This window comes from Labrus mixtus, chromosome 15 (assembly GCF_963584025.1).
Source record: "Labrus mixtus chromosome 15, fLabMix1.1, whole genome shotgun sequence".
In the NCBI taxonomy this organism is placed as follows: Eukaryota; Metazoa; Chordata; class Actinopteri; order Labriformes; family Labridae; genus Labrus; species Labrus mixtus.
In genome coordinates, this window is record NC_083626.1 from 6,332,409 (window position 1) to 6,347,248 (window position 14,840).

General features: G+C 40.7%; 2 protein-coding genes across 8 annotated transcripts; one reads left to right on the top strand and one right to left on the bottom strand.

Annotated features, from left to right (window-relative positions):
- Positions 1-27: 27 nt before the first annotated feature.
- Positions 28-12,311, bottom strand: cdk11b (cyclin dependent kinase 11B). 7 transcript variants are annotated; one of them, XM_061056616.1, is made up of 20 exons: positions 12,259-12,311; positions 11,236-11,366; positions 10,661-10,800; positions 10,451-10,578; positions 10,193-10,337; positions 9,626-9,801; positions 8,943-9,068; positions 8,714-8,812; positions 8,293-8,424; positions 8,116-8,190; positions 7,193-7,413; positions 7,025-7,115; positions 6,811-6,932; positions 6,603-6,708; positions 6,339-6,460; positions 5,710-5,817; positions 5,226-5,342; positions 4,082-4,230; positions 1,215-1,404; positions 28-629 (listed from the first exon to the last, which is right to left on the bottom strand). In XM_061056616.1, the coding sequence occupies exons 2-20, from the start codon at positions 11,350-11,352 to the stop codon at positions 537-539; spliced, it is 2,457 nt and encodes an 818-aa protein (XP_060912599.1). In that variant the 5' UTR covers positions 11,353-11,366; positions 12,259-12,311; the 3' UTR covers positions 28-536. The 7 variants fall into 7 exon arrangements, with proteins under 7 accessions (XP_060912599.1, XP_060912606.1, XP_060912603.1 ...); XM_061056623.1 differs by lacking the exon at positions 12,259-12,311 and having other exon boundaries at positions 8,949-9,068; positions 9,626-9,762; positions 10,193-10,334; XM_061056620.1 differs by lacking the exon at positions 12,259-12,311 and having other exon boundaries at positions 9,626-9,762; positions 10,193-10,334.
- Positions 12,312-13,153: 842 nt separating this feature from the next.
- On the top strand, positions 13,154-14,221 carry smim1 (small integral membrane protein 1). Its single transcript, XM_061057922.1, has 2 exons — positions 13,154-13,581; positions 13,911-14,221. The coding sequence occupies exons 1-2, from the start codon at positions 13,494-13,496 to the stop codon at positions 14,033-14,035; spliced, it is 213 nt and encodes a 70-aa protein (XP_060913905.1). The 5' UTR covers positions 13,154-13,493; the 3' UTR covers positions 14,036-14,221.
- Positions 14,222-14,840: the final 619 nt, after the last annotated feature.

The following is a 14,840-nucleotide window of genomic DNA, read 5'->3' on the forward strand; positions in this document are numbered from 1 at the left end:
TAAATACAGAGAAAACAGCAGACAAAACAAAGTTTCAAACTTTATTTCTAGCAAAAACAGTTTCCTCCTTTCATGAAGTGACCTGACAGCCCAAAGTAACTTTCTGACATAATGCTGGAAGGAGCACACAGCCAGTGCTGCATCATTATACAGTAGCTCAGGCAGCCAGGAAATACCAACCATTTAGAAAATCTGGTCCTCTCATGAAGTGTACACGGTGAAATTAAAAAGAAAAAACAGAGCTCAACCTCCAACAGATTTATGGTTCTGTGCATCTCCTCTTCGTTAGCTAACATTTAAAATCTTGAATGCTTGAAGAAAACATAAAAGAGAAGAAGCAGTGAGGTTTACGGGAAAAGTCTCAAAATGTTTGTTGTCACCAGTCTTGCTGCGAAACAGTCCTGTTTGGTGTTGAGTTTTTAGAGAATGATCTGGTTTAATGTCGCAAACCAGAGACAGTCCAGTTCCAAAAGTAGTCCTAGAACTTTTTGCTCCTCTCCTCAGTTGGACAGCGAAGCGTCCTGCTGTGTTTGGACTCAGAATTTAAGGCTGAATCCTGGACCGACTGCAGACGCTCCCTGGTTGCTGGTTGTCAGATGAAAGCCTGTGTCCTTGAGGTCATCATCGCCCTGCAGAGAATATGGGAACAAAAATAACTCATTGGTACTGACTGCATTTGTTAACATCAGAGATTTACATTTCTCACATATTTATTATAGAACTGATCAATACTACACTGGTTTCTTTGGGAAAACTATTATACTGACAGGGCTTTGGTGAGACATTATCATCCTGATCCACACAACTATGCATGGATTTTATTAACAATATTATTTTAGTTACTATTGATTTCCTGGTTTCTGTGGAAATATTATGTTCCAAGGTTTGTTTAACAAGCTTCCCCCCCTTTGAGAAGAATAAAAAAGAGATAAACAACCAAACCGACTGTCTTTAAATGGTGTAATTTATCGGTAAGAAACCTAAATAAACACTAGCTTAACTCAAAAATATCAGTATCAGGTTTAAGCTTCTGGGTGGGTAGGCCCACTGGTGAAAACATTAGGGGTTTGAAGGTGCTCATCATGGAAAACACAAGGAGGAAATAACCGGACACAAAGCAGAAGCCCGTACCTCTGTAATCTATTTAACACAGACAGCGTTCAGAAAGCCTGGTAGCCGTATGTCATGGAGAAAGTGGAGCCTAATGTCCTTACCAGCTGACTGTAGCCCAGGCCTCCCTCGGGTGGACGAGGACTGGTGCCTCTCTTCACCCTCTGCTGCTCGCTCTTGGCCGGCCAGGTGGGGAACATGGACGGTTCGATGGGCAGCGGCGTCTCGCGGAGGTACTCGTGCTTGAGCGCCTCGTCTGATAAAATCCTCTTACTGGGACAGTAGGTGAGGAATCTGGAAGAAGTTAATGAACCGGTTCATATGGAGACGCTTAACCAACTGAATGATATTGCAATGAAGAAGAACAAGTAGTCAGGCGTCTCAGATTATTGTGCGGACTCATTTGTATCGTCTGTGTAGATTTTAATAAAATCATTTCTAATCCTTTTTGGTAAACATGATTTCTGGTTCTCATCTAGACAAACGATTTGAGCCGGGATGCAGCTGCTACATGAGGGGCTGGTTGTTTTGTCTTAACATTATCTGACAGGATCAACACAGCGTAATGGGAAGCTGCTAAATCGTGATAATTGGTTTTCTTGGTTTGTCTGATTACAATCCTTAACATGTGAGCAGGGGTGGTGGGTTGAACAATTAAGACCACCCTGAAACTGGCCTGTTTATGTGTGGAAGGGTAGATGACTGTGATTTGATGACACATAGGGATTTGAAAGGATTAATCATACAGTTGTGCTGTGTCATTAGCCCTGTCAAACAAAGAGAATCCACAATGGCAACACAAATAAGGCCTGTTGTTTTGCTTTGTTAGTAACCAGACAACGCTGGTATATTGCTACCGCAGGACGTGATTTTTCTCAGCATGCTGGCATTTTGGAAGCTGAAGAGCAGGGATTGCCTCACTTGAACATCTGTATGCACCCATATCGCAGGAAAAACAGACACTAAGAATTACGAAAAAGTCAGACATTGGTATCGGAATTGGCAATCAACTAAATTGTCATTTTTAACATCAGGGTGTCGGTATCTACCCTGTTTTCATAATTGGTGCATCTCTGCTCAGGAGGCATGTGGGGCGCAGCTTCTCAAACAAGAGTGTCGGCATCTGTTAAGCAGTGACATTGCCTTCTTAACACCCTCATTCTTTCTCAGGACCCAAGGGCTGTGCTGGTTTTCATTTGAGCTTAAAGAGCTTTTTTTTAATATCTAGGACACGAGCTGATCACAGTAAGTTAAATTTATAGGATAGAAAAGAAGCAGAATCCGGAATCTTGAGGCCCGGGATAGAAACACAAGTCTCTTATCTGGCTCACCTTATAATTGCACTTCAAAAGCAAGTTCTGAGAAATATACCAAAGGCCCCAATCGTCACAGGGGGATGTGATATTCCAAACATCTGTGTGATATCTACCTGTGAACTCTTCGTCTATATCCTTACTACCCTGCTCTGTCCGAGGTTTTTCTAAAAAAAGCACTCCTGTGTCGACCTCCTGCGGTCTTTATCTGTAGTTGGGTAAACGCCTCGAGAGTCTCCTGACAGCTGGAAGGTTTCAGCCGTGTTGGACAGACGCCAGCCTTCCACTCGACTGTGATTCCTCCTGCTGCACAGTGGACATGAGGTTACCATCCTCTGCAGCTGCGAGGCGACAGAGCGGTATGGTTTTGTCGTTTACAGGTGTAGGAAAAACATCTCTGTGGGTGGGTAAGGACCTGAGAGCACAGCTGAAAAACTCTGCGTCTGCTCTTTGCAGCTGCTAAACAATGCTGATCTCTGGAATGTGTGTGAAAGAGTAATGAACCCATTACTTGCTGCGTGAAAATGATTTTCCGTATTAAATGTGCGTTATTTGTAAAACATTTTCCTGTAGTGTGGAGCATCACCATGGTGAGCGCGTGTGAGAGGGAACAAGGAGATGGAACAGGACTGCTGCTGAGGCATGTTGATGAATTACAAGCCCGCTGCCGTTGTCATGTTTTAAGTCCGCCTGCCAGAAATGCACTGCCTGAGCTGGAAAGAGTTGTGGACTCTGACAGGGAAGCAATGTGTTCATCCAAGTAAGGCAATTTCCACTGTCATGCTGATTGTTACTGATATCAGTGGTTGATGTTTGACATTCATTGATATCATTTCCATCAATAAAAAGATGGATTATTATGACGCCTGTGTGGGTTATTTCGAGGAACAAATGAGTATTCTAGACCTTTGAACAAACTACGCCAACTTAGCGCTGTCATCAATAAGACACACGCATGTTTAAGCTAGGAGTAAACAACTGCTGTGTGACCGTTCCTAAAATTGGTTTGCGGTATTAATTGCATCTTTTTCTCAACAATCTTTAATTTAGCTGCCTACCCAAAAATAATATTTGTAGCTTTGAGCTCATGTGAGGAACTTTTGGCTCATGTTGTTTTTGGCGAACTATGTGAACTCTGCTGTTTATCTTCTTTTATTTGCCAGTTTTGTTCAACAAATCTAATGCAGATTTTCTTTTAACAGTCAACCATATGATTCTTTGCCATAAACAATTTGTGGAGTGTGTAGTTAATGTCTTTGTCTGTCAAATGACCCTGCTTCAGCAGTTTTAGGCACAAATATTAACGATATGGAAATATTCAATCCTGTGGTCGCTGATGGTCTCATTTGCTTCTGTAGGTCATAAAAGACAACCGTCTTAATTTAAGTCTCTTTCATAACCAGCTCATAACTCCACAGAGTGATTAATGTTAAAGAAGTTGCCTAATTATGCCAAGTGAGTAAATCAGAACTGACATCTGCCAAAGTGAGTTGGAAGATATTGGCATATCAGATATCAGAAAATCTCAATCTCAGGATTCACATGTTGTAATATGACAGTCAGAATGTTTGTAGTGCAGTAAAGCTGCAGTGCAACATCTGTGAGGTGTTATGTTGTATCGTGTGTGTGTTGAATAAGAAATCCTTAATGGACCCTACTTGTTCATGAGGTCAAAGCCTTGGTCTGAGAGGAGTGCTCCAAAGCGCTTTCGCAGGTTGTTGTAGGGATACTCTGTGAAAGTCATCTTCTTCACAGCGGGCAGCTCGTTGTAGCCAGGCCAGATCTTCTCACTGGGTGACCCCAGATCCTACAGACAACACACACACACACACACTAGTCAGCAGACAGCAGACTGTTAGCACACAGGAGATGGATGTGAGATATAATCATATTCATCAACCACAGACATGGAGCAGTCCTAAGTGCATTTCAATACTGTAATTCACCAGTGGTAAAGACTGTAGGATGTCTTGGGAGGCCTAAATGACATCAGCTGTCATGTATAATGCACATCATCTACTTAAAAATCATTCAGCCATCTAATAGGGTTTTTCCACAGGCCCGGGTCAGTCCACTTTAGCTGCACTGTGATGACATTCAGAGGGTAACCGCATCGAGCAGCAAAAAACAGCCAACCCTCGATGGTCTACTCGCCACAGCTGAGTCCTCCTCAGCGGCTGAACTAATGTGTGTCTGTGCTGCAAACCAGACAGAAAGCTCGGGTTTTAAAGGTCTGTGTTCAGCTCTCATTACTTTTATAGTTTCTACCCAAACTACTGTGGTTCAGAGTTTATTTGACTACTGTGTGCCTGTCTGATTTCTCCTTTACTAAACTGTGTAAGCATCTCATAAAAAGCACACATGGACATATTCTGTGCTGTTTTGTCAGAAGATAAGTTAGAAATGTTGCACTGGCCCCTGTTGGGATTCCAGTATTGGTTTTATTTTGCAAGGTGAGAGGCTCTTAAAGTGATTTGTGATGAAAACACCTTCAACAAGTCATCAAGGTCAACAACAGGAATTGCTGCTCTGTCAAACGGAAAAACACCCAAACCTGCCAGCATGGCATGCTTCGGCACAACTATGGAAAAACCTTATATGCTTAATTTCTCAGTTTCATAACTCCATCAGCAGAGTTAATGGCTTCCAATAGCTCCACCCTGTGGTGCACATCAGAACTCCACACTGACCTACTCTGACAGACGACACTTTCCAACACATTTAGAGGCTGTTAACAGAAGAGCTTTACACTGTATATTCTGGATTTTCTCCATTTTAAAAGAGCATCATTAAGGCATTTACCTTGAAAATCTTGTTGATTTGGTCAATTTCAGATTTTCCAGGGAAAAGTGGTTTCTGGGTGAGGAGCTCCCCAAATATGCAGCCCACTGACCACATGTCCACAGCTGTGGAGTACTCCTGCGGAGAAAAGAACAAACACAGTGACAGTGTGCAGAAACGGAGTAGACAGTCTGCCTGGCACGCTGCATCGTCAGAGTTTTGTGTGAGAGTGGATGTGTGCTGATGGTTGGTTGGATGGACCTCTGCTGTCTGACCGGTTTAATGTAAAACTCAAAATAGTGTTTGGATGTTAAGTTTTCTTGTAAACCAAATCCTTCACAGATGTTTCCATTTTTTGGAGGAGTAAAAGAAGATGGGTAAAAGTATTGATTAAGATGATATAATCACCTGCAAGAATGTAAATAACCTTAATATCTATGGTCTCAGCTGCTTTGTCATCTGGTACTTTGTAAAGTGCAGAAACAATGTGAACTCAAATTCTCACCTTGGCTCCAAGCAGCAGCTCGGGTGATCGGTACCACAGGGTCACCACCACGGGGGTGTAGGGCTTCAGGGGGGAACCGTACTCCCGGGCCAAACCAAAGTCACCAATCTACAGTTTAAGACATTTCACTCACATTAAAAATATTTAATGTAGGCATGAGAACATCTTTTTAACTACTTTGACGCATTTTCTTGCCATTCTCTGGTCTTAGAAAACCTTCATATACTCTGTTCAGGCTGCATAGAATTTAAAAAATGCAGTGTGATTCACATTTTCTGTTGTCAGGTTGTGTAAAACTCATACTGAGAATTGTCAGTGAAAGTCTGGTTTATTTACACGAGGACTCAGTAATGCCAGAAGTCATGCTCTGATTGACTCTAAGTAATCATGTGTTGTTTCTTCAACCCTTCTTTGTAGCTTCTAGCCAGGGAGAAAGTTGTGCAGACCTTCATCGGTTAGACGGTGTGAGGGGGTTTGTTTGCCCTTTTCAGAGAAGAAAATAGATTGGAAATGGGTACCATTTTGAGTAGTCAAATCAAAATTCCTCTAGATTTAAACCTTGATTTGCTGTGGACTCCCTGAGCTGCATTCACAGGGCACAGTGAGAACCTCGGACAGTCTGAGCTTACCTTGAGGATCCCCTTGTGGCTCAGCAGCAGATTGGACGTCTTCAGATCACGGTGGAGAATCCAGTTGTCGTGGAGATGTCGGACGCCTCGAAGAAGCTGAATCATCAAAGTCTTGACTTCCCCTGAGGAGAGAAACATCCTGCTTTAACACAGCTGCAGACATTCAACGCTAAACCAATAGAAATCTATCAAATTCTAAACAAGACAACATCACTATGAACTTTTCACTCACACAAAACGTGACTCAACAGTGTCTCTCATTACCTGGCAGGAAAGGCTGCTTCATGGTTTCCATCAGACTCTTCAGGTCATGTTCTACGTAGTTCATCACAATGTAGATCTTGTCCATGTTACTTCCAACAACTATTTCCTAACACAGAGAAAATGTACAGGTTAGATTTAGCCGGAATATGTTAGGGAGTGAACTCATCCAATCAGAGTTGATCAGAAAGTAATTTAAAAATTCTCTCACCCTGACTGTGACGATGTTCGGGTGCTGAGCTTTTAGGATTGTATTGATTTCTCTTAAAGAGGTGATGGGGAAGCCCTCCTTCTCCTTCTCCATCTTTAACCTCTTCAGGGCTACAATTTCATCTGCAAACAAGAGACCATAGTCACGATTTCATTCATAAATTTATCTGAACAATCAAAAACATCAAACGCACAAACGTGTTTTCTTGCGCTACCTGTCTTTTTGTCCTTGGCTCTGTAGACCACACCGTAAGTTCCCTCCTCGATTCGGTTCAAACATTGGAATTCCTCAACACTGCGACAACCCTGAGAAAAAATACACAAGACTTAAAACCCCAATGTTATGCTAAATTGTAACATGTCCGTGCTAAGTCTGTACTGACCTGTAGAGCAGGCAGGTATTTGGGCAGCTCCTTCTTCAGCTCCACAGGTGAAATGGGGGGCGAGTCAGGGATGTAGTTCTCTTCGGGGGTCGGGGAGCGAGAATGAGTCTGAGACTGTGGTGTGGGGTCATTCTCTCCTGCTTCCTCCTCCTCCTCCTCTTCCTCCTCCCCCATGTCTTCACCACTCTCCTCAGAGTCATGATCGAACCGAGACTCTGGCACTGAGGGGTGAACGGAGAGATAACTTTAATCCTGGGGAGGGAATTTGAGCTGCGACATTTTAGATTTAAAGGACCAGAAAGCCAAAAAAGACTAGAGGTTCTAATAAAACAAACATGTTTTTGTTTCTGGCCTTCATCGTGGTCACTGTTACTTTTAAGATACCAATATTTTGTTGTATTATTTTACTTGGTTAAACGATTTTGATTCATCTTGCATCTTGTCAGTCATAGATTGTCATTGTAAAGTTTTTTTTGGTGGATCTGAAAAACAAGCATTTTGTGTTTGCAGTCACTCTAATTTGATCTTTAACTGAACATTGTGAGTCCTCCAAAAATGTAATTTCGTGTCAGTCCTTGTAAAACTACAATTTCTCAGAAACAGAACTATCTTATCATTTGCATTTGGATCGCTGGTGTTCCCTTAAGGAAGCTGAAGAGCCAACATTAACGAGAATGAGAAAAATAGAAATTTCATCGACCTTCAAGAGCAGAATAATAAAAGAGAAACTCCTGGAAGTGCAGCAGACAAAGCTTTTACTGACCCGTATGTTTATATATGACTCATGAACTTTTTCTAGTGGGCCATGCAACTTTCTTCCTCTATTACTTCCAGATTAAAAACAATCAACATAGAATTGATTCAAACTTTGGATGACTTGGTAGTTCAGTATCACAGACATCACACGAGTCATGTGTACACACCTGCAGGGATGTGATTTCCATTTTCCCTCTCCTCTTCAAAGTCTTCCTCTGACTGCTCGTCTTCACTCACGTCCTCTGAAATAAAGGAAGCCGCCGTGTTAGACCTGTGCCGATGTCTAAATGGACTGGAGACGGTGAAAATAACTCAACCAGTAAAGTAGTCTTCAACAGTTTTACCTGCACTCTGCTCAGACCTCCCAGAGCCGGATACAGACTCCTCCTCCCCTTCCTCCTCTTCACCCTCACTCTGGCTGCTGGACTCCTCTTCGTCATCATCATCCTCTTCCTCGTCAGATCCAGATCCAGATGCTAGAGAAGGCGAACAAGATGTAAAAACATTGACATAAGTCGTTTCTCGTTCTGTTGGTTGTGTTTGAGCGCTGGTACATTCCTGTGGTGTTTATGAACAACCTATTGCCTTTCATTGCAAAATACTGACCTATGAAAACAAACAAGAATTATCTGAAGCAGCAATGTCCTCACAGAGGGGTCAGGCCTCACAAGTGTTTAGATATTTAATATCATGGAGTAAAAAACATGTATTGTATAATGACCATGTCTTCTGGTTGATAAAAGTGTATTTTAAATGATCAATTACCGACGGAGGACTCTGCAGAGCTGGTCTTTCTCTCACTGTCACTGATGTCCTGCAGGTCTGTGAGCAGATCTTTGCCCTCTGGCTTCTCCTCCTTTGATGCTGCAGACAAATCACAGTGTAAATTAATCCTGATATTTGGCAGTCATTGCACAGGATATAACTAGGTATAACAAAAATAAAACAATGACATGATATCTTTAATCAAAGAGAGAAATAAAGGAAAACCCACGCGCACTTTTCCGTGGTTCACTCTGTTCACCTCGGTCCCGGGGAACAGAAGGGGGACTCCGGCTGCGGTGACTTAGTTTTGACTTATCGTCATACTCTTCGGGTAGCATCCGATGATGAGAAGGCACTAAAGAGAGAGTGAGAGAGTGTGTAAGGAGTGTTTAAAACTAATTTCTAGAGATTTACAATAAATGTTCACAGATAGATTTAAAAAAAAAACTGAATTCCAAGATGCTACAAATATGGTTTATCGTTTGAAGAGTATGACTGACTTCTTAACAGAGAGAATCATTATCAGACTTACAAAATGCTACTGGTATCACAAAATATCATGATGGGAAAATATCATATGCATTTGTTTATCTATGACATCAAATTCCACCCTTATGGCAGTATTGAAGAAAAAACTAAATGTACATTAATATGAATAATGAATAATATAATGTGCAGTCATTACAAAGCATTTAACACAAAAAAACATATGGTTTGTTTCTATTGGAGCTCCTTGTTACTGATAGTGATGATAGTAATAATTCTGTGACAGTGTGATATTTTTGAGCTGGTTAGACGACACTTCACCCATCTGTTGCAGCACTCAGCTCGTGTCTGTCAGTAGCTGGAACCAATAAGTGTTTGGCTTAGCTTAGCATAAAGAGAACAGCTAGCCTAGCTGCATTCACCGACCTTCTCGTCGGCCACCTCGCTCTTTGCGTCGCTCCTCGGCTCTCCTCTCCCGATCCTTCAGTTCTCGTTGCTCTTTCTGCTGTTCACGGAGCTTACGGTCCCGTTCACGCTGGCGCTCGAGCTGTTCCAGCCGGTCCCTGTGGTCCAAAAAAAACCCAGGAGAGTCCAATCGAGGTCTGTCCAGACAACCAAAAGGTCAATCTTTTCATTGTTTGGGTCGTTAAAGCTTATGTAACACACAGTTAGTTGATAGTTACAGGGCTGATCTGTTGTCTTTATGAATGTACTACTTGATTCACATTTCTTTTTACACCTGGCTCATAAGTTGATTGTTTGGTCCATCCACTTGAGTCTGTATTGTTTTTATTTGTGCATTAGAGGAAATACACTTCAGTACTTTCAATCTCCACTAACAACGTGTCACAGTTTGTTTGTGTATACTTTGTGTATACACTGAATGAATGTTAAATGATTAAACTCAAGTGGTGACCAAACAACAAATACTTCTGTGCCTGAACTGATTTAAGCTCTTTTAACATTTAGTGGATTTCCAGGATCAGCGCTCACCTCTCTCTGCGTGAATGAGCTCTGGCCTGTTCCCTCCGTTTTTGCCTCTCCCAGTCTCGCCGGGCTTTGTCTTCTTCCCATTGACGCTTCCTGCGTTCGCTCTCTCGCTCTTTTTCTTTGTCTTTGGGTCGTACATGTTTCCCTGCTATAAAAATAAATAAATGTAAGTGGAAGCAGATTTGAGAAAACACATTCAAAACATGTGTTCAACTGTGAAACACGTGTCTCTGTTTGTTTTAATAAGCCGCACTCCCGCACCTCCTTCAGCAGATTGACTGCGATGACGTCTTTTATCTTTTCTTTTCTCCTCCTTTCTGTGGTGAGATTTGTCTTTTCTTGCTATTTGTTGTGGGGGCTTGATTGCCAGTGAATCATCTTCGTCTCCCCTAAATAAAAATGAAGAAAACATTGTAAAGACTCCATTGGTCGACATTATCACTGGATTTTCTTTCCAACAATTTCACATACCTGTCTTCTGTTGAGTCTTCCCGTGTGTACGGGGAATTACGAATTGTTATTTCCATTTTTTGATCCCGTAGTTCTCCTTCCTCCGGAGTGTCTCGTTTGGCTTCCCGATCATCCGCCTGTGGAACAGGGCCCTGGGTGAACTGTAAACGACAAGAGGGAAGAATATGTTGTAACAGTTTGAAAAAACAAGTATAAAATGTCCTTTGATATGTAAAAAGAAAGTAGGTAAGCATAATACATTTACCTATAAGGTAAAACAATTCTTGACAAAAACAAATCATGAAATACTTTTCCTGTCCAAACCGTTTTATTACTATAAGCTTTGGACACTTACCCGTTCTGTTAGAGCTCATAATAAAGAGGAAAAAAATAAGTTACTGTCCTGTTTTGTCAAAATACAAAAGGCCTTCTCAGTAATTATTTGATTTTCCCTGATAAGTGTTTATATAAATAGTCTACAACATAAAAATTAAAAAGAGCTATTATAAGTTAGTATTATAATTGTTATGAACAGTACTGAAATGAATGTGCCACATGGTTTACGAGGGTCTAATATTAGGTTTGAAATACATTACATTTTTCTGGCGCTTGGGGTCTGTCCTCTCTTCTAATTCTCTTCGGCGTTTCTTCTCTTGTAGGATTTCGTCAAGTGTTTTTACTTTCCAGGTGTCCTTTTCGTCCCCCATCAGCATCCACTCTCCACCGCCTGCTCAACAAACAACACAAGAAAGTCTTAATGACATGTCTGATTAGTTTCAAAGTAATACAAGTTGAATGGATGTAGTTAAAACTGATCCGTTACTATATTTCTTTTAAATTATAAATAACATTTCTCATCAGTTGAACTCGGACAATCAGACAACAGGTGTATTTTATAAAAGAAAAAATAAGAAACGCACAAATAATTCAAAATTTGAGATTTTAAGGACTTTTTGTAAAACAGAAATTTGTAAAAATAAAATCTTGACCAGAGTAACTTTACATGACATCAACTCTGTTTGTCATGACGTCACGTCACTTTTATTTTGAAAAACTTTTACTGCACATGTTGTTACCGCCGATGTTTGACGACAAAGATTCAACTAATACGAAAAGGATACACGAGAATAACTCTTATCAATGTCTTAAGTTTGATTAAAGTTGACCCTTACCCAGGAAACATTGATGTTTTAATTAATATCTAAAGCGTTACAAGCATCACAACACTTTGCTAACGTTAGCTAAAGGCCAGCCCTGCAGACGTAAACGTCTCATTAAAGTGTAATTTGTCTCTGAATAAACTGTGGAGACGTACAGTAGCAGCACAGTCCAGTGCTGTAAATAAATCTGTAAGTTAAAGAGTTCTCACTTTGACCCTCGTTGTTGTAGGACAAGTGGTGATGCTAATAGCTAGCTAGAAACAGTTAGCTATCTAAAATTAGCATAGGTGACGCTAAACAACTTCAGGAGCTAATTACATGACTTCAAATAAAACAGGAAGAACACTACGAAGAGCGATACACCAACGAAACCGTGAGTGTATCTGCAGCTTTAGTTAAAAGCGTAATTACAGTGAATAATGAGTTTAAGCAGCGGGCATGTGAAAGGGCTAAACAAACCTGAAATACGCGCAGCGGTATTCTGTTCACACCGGAAGTCTCAGAAGTGTTTGTAACATCTGAAAAAGTTCCGGTGTGAAACAAATACTTCCTCAGATATAATAATATGATAATGCAAGTTAATAGAATATAATAATATGTATAAATATATACAATACTACGTTACTAATCTTTCTATACAGACAATAAGCCAGACACATAGTGTGATGAATTCAGGCTCATCCACCATCTGGACCCTATTATAAGCTATAGTTTAAATAAATAATAACAAATATTTTTATTAGCTAAATGTTTTTTTTTCTCCGCTTTTTATCAGATTTATCCTGCTGCTGTACAGGACTGCTGTCTAAAAAGTTTTGTTGTATTTTAGCATACAATGACTATAAAGTGCCTATCCTACTTGTTTCTTCTGGTAATCAGAGGGCCCTTAACCTACTCCAACTATTTCCCTTGGTATGGTGTTGAATGGAAAATTGTCACCATCATTGTGATGTCCAGTGAGTGCTACAACACAGTCGAACCAAAGTCTACACAGGATGTGATGAAACCTGTGACAAAAAATGGCCTAAATTGCTTCTTATCTCTGAGCACGATAAGGTGATGCAAGGAGGTGAAAGGCAAATCCTGGAATTCAACCAGTGGATTTATGGCATACCTTAAGGAACACATGAACTCTGACCATGGTCTCATAAGCAGTAAGCTTGACTCCCTCAGTCTCAGTGTGGGTCTGAAGACGCTTGGAAGCAGAGCAGGTTGTTGACTGTTTACGACTCCAACAGGTAAGCACTAAACGTTTATCTGATATAACGTGACAATCATTAAATTAACCATCTGATTTTGTTCTTGGCTGGTAACACTACACAACTGTTTGATTGACATGATTGATCTTCTGTATTCACTTAAATGTACTTAGTGACACTCAACAACATTATGCTAGTTAAAAGTTATTAAAGCTGTTTAAACAAAGTAATCAACAGAATTAAAACAACATTTCTTTGTCTAGATTTCTACTCCCACTGATTCTATTTTGAACTCTGGAGTCTGGATTATCTAATTTTTTGCAACTATTGTCTTAATACCGTGAAAGGCTGTATGGTCACTTGTGATTCAGTCACACATATAAAAGTCTTCATCCTCTGAGTGTATGTGTCCAGGCTGGGCAGCTGAGCAGTGTCTGAACAGTGATTGCAGTCAGCAGATTTACCTCTGTGGAGAAGAAAAGAAAAAGCTTCGACATGGACTCCAACGGTGCAGGCAACGTTCAGTATAATCGCTGGAACGAAGACAACATCAACATGAATGTTGAGGCGTCACAGTCAACTGTGATGAGGTGAGACTATGTGATGACTGTTATTAAGATGTTAGGGTCAAATATATATGTTCATAGGAATGAGATTTTTTTTATTCTATAAAAGAACAAATAGAGCAGAGTTATAAAGTTGTAAAAAATAGTTGGTAAAACTATACAATGGGTCATGAATGGACTATAATAAGGTGTGTTTGATGGGGTTTAAAGATATAATGTCATGTCACAAATTTGCTTTTCAACCTGAACTTAAAGTACTCTTTGAGCTTTACAGTCAAAGTAACAGAATGGTGAAACCAGGTCATAAAATTGAAACCTGCTCTACCTCTTCTATGTAACACCGACAGGATCCACAACAGAGTGTGTGTCGGCAGCACTGGATTAGCAATAAAGGTGGCAGGAGCTTTGGCTGCACTGGTGTCCATTTACATCATAGGATACGTGACGGGATACTACGTCCACAGGTGCTGATTGTGGAGCCCAAAGAGGAGCAAAAAGAACTGCAAGATTATGTATAAAACACAAAGACTACATGTCAAGTCTTCCTGTTGGCCGTAGTTGTCTATCTGTCATCAATGTAGTTTATGATGACGTAAACTTTGTAAATGTTGATTTTATAATGCTTTCTTAATAAAACTGCCCTGATGCAAACATGAACTGAGAGTGGACTGACTTTAAAAGAGGATAAAATTACACCTCAAGAGAGGAGTCGTAAGAGCAACATTGTACTTTAACTGAATTATATTGTAAGCAACATACTGAAAACAAAACATGCAGAACATTTCAAGATACCTTTTAAAGTATAGGGCGGCGGTAGCTCACTCTGTAGGGACTTGGGCATCAGAGGACCCGTTAAGTTTAAATTACTGACTGACTAGAAATTGGGCTGACAGCTGAAGAGATGCCTGAGTACTGCCTGCGTGCCCGTGAGCAAGGCACTGACCCCCAAATTTTCGGGGCACTCATCCATGTCCAGCCCCCCTCACTCTGACATCGCTCAATTAATTCATGTCCAAAGGGTCCTGTTTATGCATGTGTATGTATTTGAGCCTAGGTGTACATGTGTGTATGACCACTTACTTACTCTTGTAAATATTGTTGCCCTCCTCATCTGACATCAATCTACACACACTGCCTTAATAATGACAAATAAAAACCACCACCGCTGTGCAATTAATCAAGTTTCAATTTCTATTTCGATTTAATGCAAAACACATTTCTAAAAGGATTCTGATTCTGCTCCTTGCCCAAGTCAGCTGTGAGAAGGGGGTATGCT